Source organism: Vigna unguiculata, chromosome 1 (assembly GCF_004118075.2).
Source record: "Vigna unguiculata cultivar IT97K-499-35 chromosome 1, ASM411807v1, whole genome shotgun sequence".
Lineage (NCBI taxonomy): Eukaryota > Viridiplantae > Streptophyta > Magnoliopsida > Fabales > Fabaceae > Vigna > Vigna unguiculata.
This window is the reverse complement of record NC_040279.1, coordinates 413,109-423,870: the sequence shown is the minus strand read 5'-3', so window position 1 is coordinate 423,870 and position 10,762 is coordinate 413,109. Positions and strand designations below refer to the sequence as shown.

The 10,762-nt window shown below is 35.2% G+C and overlaps 1 protein-coding gene across 1 annotated transcript; it reads right to left on the bottom strand.

Annotated features, from left to right (window-relative positions):
* Positions 1 to 1,231: 1,231 nt before the first annotated feature.
* Positions 1,232 to 9,308, bottom strand: LOC114169535 (KH domain-containing protein At5g56140-like). Its single transcript, XM_028054770.1, is given in 8 exon segments — positions 1,232 to 1,852; positions 1,945 to 2,088; positions 2,506 to 2,622; positions 2,706 to 2,825; positions 3,593 to 3,738; positions 8,072 to 8,107; positions 8,110 to 8,156; positions 9,086 to 9,308. Coding segments are annotated over 8 exon segments (873 nt in total). The 5' UTR covers positions 9,199 to 9,308; the 3' UTR covers positions 1,232 to 1,702.
* Positions 9,309 to 10,762: the final 1,454 nt, after the last annotated feature.

Here is a 10,762-nt window from a genome sequence, read left to right as displayed (position 1 = left end):
TCACATCCTAACAACACATATGTCATCCTCCAAAATGTCCATTAGCTACACCAAGACCAAGACCAAAAGCTACACCTTGCACCCACTCAATTAGGCATCCCATGTACCAAAAATCTCATCAATGGTAAACGGTCCAATATAATCTCCTCTCATCATTTTTAATATACATCCTCTCTTCTAGAACTTCTATTTCGAAAGTCTTTTTGAATTTGGTAGGATGTTTCGGATTGGCTAATCCAAAAATAGATTAACATGTTTTGGATTACCTAATTTGTAATAATTTCACAACCAAAAATAAGTTCTGGATTGCAAGTTCCAGACACCCACTACATTATCCTTTTTTCGAATTGTTCACTCGAACATATTTATCGAATCTGGTATAACATTCCAAATTGAATATTCTAAAAATATGAAAAAATCCTAACAAAACCTCCACCAACCATTGACATTGTCAAAATCAAAATTAAAATAAACATCTTATCTAAACTCAAAGATAAAACACCTTACTTTTGTTCCAAATCTTCTAAACCATTCTATGTTTCACATCTCATTGAGGATAGTGATGAAAAACGACAAGAAAACAAACAAGATGAACTGTGAATGAGAGGAGATGAGAGTGAAGACAGTGCAAAAACTCATATGAATAAAGTGAAAATATAATATTAAGTCAAAAGGGTAGAATGGAGATTTAAAAAACTAGGGGTGCAATAAGAAATAAATGGGGTGCTACTAATTTGGATTAATCTACGACTCCTTCTTCCTACACTCCCACATATTTCTCTTATACTCCCCATTTTCTGAAAACGTTCGTTTTGCCCTTTCTAAGTTATAATTCGTTCAAGCTCCAAAACTTCCATTAGTGTCTTTACTTGTGAACTCTTACTATGGACATTGAATATAACCAATATTATTAGAGGTGAAGGTTTAACACGTGTGTTCTTTTTAAAGATTTGAACAACTGTAGAGGTGCCACTGATTTTTAAATTATTTCTAAATTGTATAATTTCATGTTCAATGAAATTGTAAGTTGTACAATCCAGTAGAGACATACCACCAGAAGAATTTCATATTATACTGTTTCGAAAGTGTCAAATCTTAGATTGAACAACTTGATGAAATGTAGTAACACCAAGATCCTCAATCACAAACTAACAAGGTAGTTATTAGTTTTAGTAAAAGAATAGAAGTAAAAAGGAAAGATCACTAACAATAGCAAAAAAAAAAAACTAAATGAGCCGAAAAAAGGTACTTTCACAAATTTATAATCTACATTAGATACTACAAAATGTCACCATACACGCATTGAAGTAAATATTATCTATCTGCCTCACAATCTGGGTACAAGCCATAACATAACCTTCCTCACAGAATTCCAAAACCATATCAAAACTGTCATTGCAAGCTTAAATATAACCCCATATAAGATATAGACAGATTTGGTGAATATCTAACCAAATCGCCTAACCGACACTAAAAAAAATCACCAAACTCAATTGGACCTTCACTACGTGCTACCATCTTTAAACCTCCCCCAAACTCAATGTAAACACACTGCACATAGAACATGTTAGAACTGGCACTATGGTGCCAGTGCCCCGATGGCAATTCAGGGCATTCATTGACAGCAGCTCCAGTGGCATGGTAAGTGCTGATTTAGAAAATTAACACAAGCTCCAAAAGCTCTCCCACCCTTTAAGACAATTTACCCCCTGGTCTTGGCCCTCTTCATACCAAGGCTGTTTTGGAAGGGTGAAACAGAACCGGACATGGGAGAACCCTCCTCGCGAAGAGTGCCGTTCAGCATTGCTAGCTCCCGAAGCTGCTGCTTCTTGTAGAAATCCTGAGATTCATCCTAAAAGATAGAACTTCAAACAATTAGAGCAAGCAAAATCCTGATAAAGTTGTGTACCACTACCAATATCAATTGAATTCACAAGAACATACCACCGGTTTGAGCAAATCTTCAAGTATATCACGTGCCTGCATCAAGCGTGCATCAACTATTTCAACCGGTAATTCTGCCTCAACAAGAATGTGGAGAGGTTCGTTCAGATGTTCATACCCAGGTTTCCCTCTCATCATTTCCTCCTACAAAAATATGATTAAAACTCAATCACCACAAATACCTAGGAGTCCAAATGAAATCTACAGAACATTAAGCAATGTAGCCATTAACATTAGATTTATTACAGTCGTTGGACACCAGAGCGGATAGAAATATAAACTACAATAATTGACCACACGTACATTAAGACAGTACAGGGTGCTACACCAATTATTAAAATCCTTTTGTCAGGATCAATGCGAGAAGATTGCAACCAGAAGAAAATTAGATCTCTAATAAAATAAATACTACTACTTTAACCAGATGCGATGATTTGATACGATATGGCATGATAAAACATCTTCTCAAAAGATTTTCATGTTTCATCATAGTGCAGTAATTTTATCAGGTAACATAAATCATGTTAGACTTGGAACACGTAATGAAATGTTCACTCTTACCCTAGCCGGATCCTTAATGCTACCTCGGCCCCTGATCAAGACACGACAGTCAGTACTCGCTTCTACACGCTTTAGAGAGTTTCCTCTAGGGCCTAGGAGGCGACCAACAAAGTTATACTGCAATAAACTAAAGTCAATAGTAGATCTTTCTACAATGTAAAATTTTACATAAATTGGGGCAGAGATAAGATCCTCCATACATTAGGATATGTGTCCACAGGTATATCGACTCTGACTGTCTTTTTAACAAGTAAACCAGATGAGCTACCTTGTGGACTCAGCCAGTTTGGTGTTGGTGAGGACTGCAACAAGCTGGGTCTCTGCATGTTTTAATTCTAATGTCAATTAGAAAAAAGACATATGGTAGTCTATTTACTGGCAAGCAGATGAAAATTACTGTTGTATCAGAGGCCACCAATAGATCACCAAAAAGGGACAATACTAGCTGCTCAGAATTAAAAATAAGTTGAAAACACATAACGGAATATATAATCAAGCAAAGAGTATCTACGGTCATGAGATGACATACATAAAGACAAAAATGTACACATGTCCTGACTATGATTGTCAAGAAGAACCAGAGAGCAGAAAATAATGTCAAATAATATTTCAAATTATAGCTGAAGTCAGACCATTAAGACATTAAGATAATTACAAGCCATTTTGGGAACTTAGCTAATAATTCATTAAACCTCATAAAACTTACAGTTTCACTTCTCTTAATCTGGCTAATGTTAGCACTCATAATTCATGCTAATATACTCAGATTTATCCAGATGCAAATATTCACCACATCTGTGATTTGGCAGAAAATTGTAAAGGCGGCCAAGTATTGACATCAAATTTATGTTGACATAAAAAGACGATATCGACTAGCAGGATTTTAGAAACAGAAGCTAAGCTATAGAATAATTGTCAGATCCTGATGTTAGCTTTGAACTGCCTGTCACAAACAATTAGAGCTACAATAACTAGAACAAATGTCATGAGTTAGCATGGGATGAAAAATTGAGTCAGAAATACTTCTAAAATACAGAATTAGATGAAAATGAATTAATGAAGTTATGTTAATGGTTAGTATCCATACTTCTGATTGAAATCGTGATGCCCATCCGTTCACATTGGCACCTCCGTTTGAAAATATTCCTCCAGTAGCCAGGGGGCTAGCTTGTTCAAGCCCACTTTGACCTAAAACTGATGCATTCCCCATCAGCGATGTTACACGCAAAATTTCTGCTCCAAAAAATGTCAATTTTCAAGAAGAAGATTTACCAATCAGCATTTGTTAACATGTTAGCAGTCACTACATAATCGATGCAACACGGATGTTTGCTGAGTCAGTAAAAACTAATGCTATCCTTATGAGATATATTCCAGGTTTTGATGGTAGTACTCTAAATGGTGAGGGGGAATGCACTTATTTGTCATATAATATTTACAGAAAATAATATTACGCACTTAATTGAAACTATAAAACCTTTAAAGTCATTTAGTAAACCATTGAAACTCGTATTTCCAACATAAGAATATAATTTCAACACATCTTTAAAAATGAAAGATATTTAAGCATTGTTTTAACAGAAACATTTAAAGAGTTTAAACAATATCTTGTAAGCACATACTATTAGATTAACATAAAGAAGCAATCACATATTCCAGCTGGAAATTTTCTTTCTCTGCTTTCTCAGATGGAAAACAATTAGTAATAATACATCAGATCCTATAAGTTATACACACATTAAAACTCTGCTAAAACTAAGCTAATTGAACCCCTAGTACCCCATTCAGATAAGTACAAGATCAATGACATCTAACTTTCAATTACTTAACAACTAAGTCATCAACTCAAGAAACACCTTTCACACTCATTTAATAAGTATTTAAAAATAGTGTTAACAATTAACATCTGATCCAATTTGGGTTCATTTAGGAATTGAAGGAAAATGAAGGTGAAAAAAGGAAACAAAGATTAAGGGTTAAGTAATAATTTTTCTTTCCCTTGGTGGACCTTTAAAAGGATCCAAATTAAAGGAAATCTAAAATGTTTGCAGAAATTTATTAGTGAGGATTTTGTGAGTTTACTTGATAATCTCTCAGCTTCCTCTCCACGTAGTAAGAACTTAACTCCCAACAGAGAATATTTTCACAAATCCTCCTTTTCCCTCATATCTCATTTATTTAAACATAGATAATAGAAAAGGGATGATTTGTTATTAGGTGAATGAGAAGGCTTGCCATGATGTTTAAGAGCCCTCAGCGCCTGCATTTACTGAATCACTTACGAAGAATTTTCCCGACATTTGCTTTGAATTTTGCAATGTCATGAACAAGGGACTAACTAAAACTGTGCACGTATTACAACACCCTAGACTTTCAATTGAAATCAAGAATACGACACAGATTTCCTGCAACTAGTTTTGGCTGAAGTCAATTAAAATATCTTGACTTACAGAAAACTTACCCTAATGAGATGAAAGGTAAGCATACAAGGTGTGGTACAGGCCTTCTAAAAGGCCACTAGGAGCAAATAAGCAGTCTTTTCAACAATTAAATCAGGAAACTAAGACTGAAAGCCTTTTAAAGGTTTCTCAACCAAGAGTTTCCAGTTTGAATGCTATTCCATTTAAAATGTCATTTCTAACTAATTACGTGAAGCTGCTATCACTGTTTCCACTGTCATGTGAAGGAAACCCCAAGTTAACCAAAAATCCATCTATGGCCATTCTAGTAAGAACATCTCACAATAGAAGAAAAATAGTAACAATACATCAGGTGAGAGGGATAGAAAAGAAACTCGGGAAATATATCTCTGTTTAGAAGAAGGAGAAACAAGGAGAGAACTCCTTCACCAGAGTACCCTTTCGCAACCTATGAATGATAGATAGGCTTAGTACAATAACACAAATCCTTGCACAATAAATCCCCCAATCTATTAACTGTCCCCACTCTCAACTGTCAAACTCATTGCCAGCTCTGACTGACTGGTCATCTGACTATTACTCATTTTTTTTCTTCTGTTCCTTCTCTAATACACCTTTGAGATCCTCTCTTCAATTTCAATGTGCAGGGGTCAGGGATCTAACACCATCCAAACCCATCCCCAAACCAAAAGATACGGGTAAATCCCCCATTAAAAAAATTGGTGATATTAGTTAGAACTCAAATAACAGTGGACCAAAAGTTTTAAACCTGTCAATCCTTTTCATTAAACCCTTCACATGAACTCTTTCACACCATTGCTTACATTCTTAAACTTATGATGTCCTCCCAAACTTCTCCAATCTCAACAAACTTAAAAAGGTTTTTCAACAAATGCAGCAATTAATAATAAAAGAATAAAGTATACACACAGTGCACATATAAGTGGTATAATTCTCTTCACAGTTGAAGTGCAATTTTCTAGCACAGCATGGAAAAATGTACATTTATGCTTCCCTATCATTACCCTTTGTACTTTATAGTATTTTGAAATACAGTAGCTTTACAGATTTTCGTACACAAATCAGCACAGGTTAGTACAAGTCCACTGCTATGCTCCATCCAACTGAATATCATAGGCTTCACACAATTTGTTGGCATATAATCTTCAGCTCCCAGAATAATTTATCATTCAACAGAAATATTACACTTCATATACACTCGATTGGCTTCCCAAATTATGTCTAAACTATGGTAAAAGTAGAAACAATTGATATACTTCTGACTTAGCTTTCATCCCGAAAAGGCAAGTTACTCAAGTACAGCCATCAATGAAAGAAATTGACCATTTAAAACTATAAATACTAGAAATAGTGGTAGGCCCAACGCATCAAGCTGAAGAATACCAAAAGGGGCACCATTTTTATTAGAGCTGGAAAGGAAGTACGTGTTGTTGCTTTTAACAAATTATTGAGTCACAAACATCAAAATGAAAGGACAGAACAACTCATTGTATAATAAATACCAAAAACATTGATATTAATGGAGTAAACGGAAGGTATCCAAGATAGTTATGCCAAAGCCAAACTAAGGCACCAGTTGCAGTCACTGTCATGCCTCCTCTGTTTCTTTCTGGTTTCTGATGCTTCGGAAGTTTCACAACAGTTCATCAGTTCAATCTCTCTCATCAGTGCCATGCTCAAACCATCCACCACAATCAGTCACCATTCGCAGAATATACCAGCTCACCTTCCTTGGTCTTTGCCGCCTCCAAATCTTCCTCACCATTGTACTCGACTGTGCTCTCACCACATCCTACAGAGCTCTTGATTTTCTTTCCTCCAATTTCCTCTCCATTGCCAGAGGCTCAGGGTTTGCTCATGAGAGAGAATTTGGTTTTAATTAAGGAACCACCATAATGGTGCACCTCAGGCTATATTCCACCAAAAAAAGGGGCTTCCAATATATAAAAGCATGTAAACAAAAAGTTGTAATTGTGGCTGGGAAGATGGTAAATGGAGCACACACGCAAGAAGGGGGAAAGTGGCACGTGAGGGACATGAAGAAGTCTCCAATAGCAGGTTTTCATGCAAGATGGTACATGGAGCTCACGTGCCAGCAGGGGCACTGGCATGTGAGAGCAAATGTGGACGTTTCCAGTAATAGGGCTCCAGGGATAGCCAGGTCTGCTGGACTCTGGAGGTCCTGCAGCAGTATTAGGATAGGTTCTGGAGACTTGGCAGAAGGGACAGGACAAGAAGTGGCGAAAGGAAGTTGTGTTGAAGGCCAGGGTTGGCCCACGACAGGAGCTAAATTAATCAGGAGTTCTAATACCTCAATGGGAGTGAAATTTCTTAACATTACTTGATAGTTTGAAACTATACAAAGGTGGTACATTACATACACCAACTAGCATCAGCACTTCCCAGATATAAGCCTAAAACTATGGAAACTATCAATCTTTCTTAATTTACAAGAATTATGGTAAATGATACACCAACTTATAACAATAGGAGTAATAGATTAACTTCACCTATAGATAGAATATCTAAACATTTAAGTATGAATCTACCAAACACATTTCATATTTCTGTATATAACCAAGCAAAATAACACGTACTTGCCTATATTGGGTGCTACGCAAAATAAACTACTTTTTATGCAACACGAAAGCAGCATAAGTCCGGACAACTACATTATTCCCCATAGTCCACGTTTCCTTGGGACTACAAAACATTAATGCAGATAATCAATCATTATTAGTTTAAAAATAATTAAATAGTTCGATGAAATTTACGTACAGGTCTACAACATTTAAGATGAAAAGTATTGAATTTATATCGGTACAAACTTGTTTCAGTTTGCCAAAGCACAATTGTGCCCCATAATTTACCTACGATGGAACATTTTTAATCATGGAATAAAATAAGAAACATCAATTAAATTTGAGATCTGACTTATGCCAAAGTAAATAGACAACTGATTAAGAAGCTTCGCAAGTTGATAGATGCTTTGATTTCCTATCCCTAGACAATAAGGGACTGGGACCGAAGTAAACTCATGTTATGATAAAGATAACTAAAGCATAAAGAGAGATGCAGGGGGCGCTTCATGCTATTTCGCCACCGGTTTGAGTAACGAATCTCACCTTGGTTTAATAATCGAAAGCACTGGGGAAGCACAGCATGAAAGGACTAAGCTTGTTACGTTCTCCCAACAACTCAGCTAGATATCTGAAAAACAAGCAAAAAACCTCACAATGAGAATAGGACAATGTAGCCATTACAAATCACAAAACAAACAAAAAGAACAGTTTAATAAACTTATCAAGGATGAAGGACTAATGCCAGTTGTTTAGCTTGGTAGTAAATCATGAACTAAAAAAGATCATGAATAAAAAAGTACAACAAAGACAAAAATGACACACATACAAAGGCAGTACCAACAATGCAAAGTCATCTTCAGCACAAACAACAACAAAGCCTTCTACCACTAAGTCAGGTCAAGTACAAGGATCACACAACAACATAAACCCAACCAAAGAAAAATGTCAACTTATTTCCGACAGCAAGATGAACTAATCGCAAAACAACAAGATCAACTAATCAGCGACAAAGATCACCCTGCACAAAAGCAATCAGTGAACAGATAAAACCAGCCAAAACAACAATCCACCACAACAAAAATCAATTCACAAACAGAAATCAAATCCACTATCCACAACCATTTTCCGTTTCCACCAAGAAGGATCCATTCTCCCGACCACTCCAGCAAAAGCGGCAGATCAGGTCACGAAAACCACCATCCAAACCATCAGCCACGAAATCCAACCACACAGCAAAAAATAAACAAAAACAAAAGAACCAATCAGCAATTGAAGTGAACACAGTGCGACTCCTCTTTGACCATTCCCGAAAAACAAAAACCAAAACCCTATCCCCCCTCCCCTCCCCCCACGCTAAAAAACCCTCAGCCGAAGTCCGAAATCAGCTAAACAAACAACATCGCAAGCGAGACGAACAAAAATAGAGAGAGAATCTCGTGAGCGGAATTGCTTAAATTAAACACAATAAGTAACAATTAACCGAAGATCCAAGCAATCCACACGCACACACATACATATCGAGAGCGAGAGTAACAAGACAAAGAGATATAGGTATACTTGTCCTGCTCGGCTAAAGCGGAGGAGCGCAGGGCGGAGAGATGAGGTGAGGGAGGAGCGGAGGGCGACGGCGGAAAGGCCATGTACCTGCCGGCGCCGGTGGAGGACATCATGTCTCGGCGAGTGAATTCGCAGCGCTCCTCACACAACAACCACGCTTGGCGACGGAGTGTGGTTGGTGAGAGAGAAAGAGAGAAGAGAGAGAGAAGAAGAAAAGGGTTTGTGCTGTGCGTTTTATGGAATGGAGTGAGAGAGTGGGACCCACACAGGGAAACGTGCTGTCCCTCTAAACCAGCCACCCACACTCTTCGTCGGTGCAATTATTACTGCCTTCAAACATATTCACTGTTCATCAATGTAACAAATATTATTTTAAATTTGCATCAAATAAAAGAAATAACAGAATTGAATAATAATAAGGGATAAATATATTTTTTAATCAAGTTAAGTTTATTTATCATTTTAAACGTGTTTTATAGTAGTATTAGTATAAACACTAAAGCAAAATGTATCAAACAGTATAAACAACTCAAATATATTTTTGGTCCCTCAAGTTTCAGCAAAATTTGGAATTAGTTCCTCATCAAACTTTTGACCAATTTAATCCTTCATTTTAAAAATGAATGAATTTAGTCCTTTTAACCAAATTTTGTTAAGTTTATCTTACGTTTCAAGCGCATTTTATGATAGTATTTGAATTATTATACTGTTTGAAACATTTTTGCTTCAATGTTAACTCAAATATTATCACAAATGCGTTTAAAATGTCAAATAAACTTCATAAAATTTGATAAGAAGGACTAAATTCATGCATTTCTAAAGATGAGGACTAAATTGGTATAAAGTTTTGAAGAGGAACTAATTCCAAGATTTACCGAAACTTGAGGGACCAAAAACATATTTAACCCAACATCAAATAAACTATCAAATTTGATTAAAAAGATTAAATTATGTATTTCGATATCAAAATTTGATTAAAAGATTAAATTCATGTATTTTGATAGATGAATGACTAAATTGATCTAAATTTTGAAATAAACTAATTCTAAATTTACTGAAAGATAAAATCATATTTAACTCTAAAAATAAATCAACTAAAAATTATTTATAATCTATAACTGTTAATAAAAAAAATCTTTTGGTAACCATTGGAAATCTTTTTCTTTAACATATTTCACTTCCATTTTACCTTTATAATAGTATAGACTATTTATTAATTATTTTGCTTCTAAGTTCTATAGTTATTTTTTGGAATTATAGTTTGACTGATTTAATAATAATTAGAAATATTTATTACTATAAAGTAAAAGTGGACATGGATGTTTTATTAATAATAATTTCTTTTGCATTATTAATTTGTGTGCCAACCTAAACACTGCACACCCATCATTCTACATCTACCCCTCTCACCACTACAATTTAATGCACTGCTACAAATTCAGAATTTTGTTTTTCTTTTTCCTGAATCATAAATCATTAATGTAATTAATTCTTTTTTAGGATGAATATAGTTACTATTTATTATTAGGATCAATGTAATTAATTTTATTTCGTTTACTTTCATGGTTTATTTATTACTACTATCTTCATTCCTGTATATTGGAACATATAATTAACATTCTCATATTTAATCTTAAGCATTAATATCTTTTGTAATGCATTATTATTATTATTATA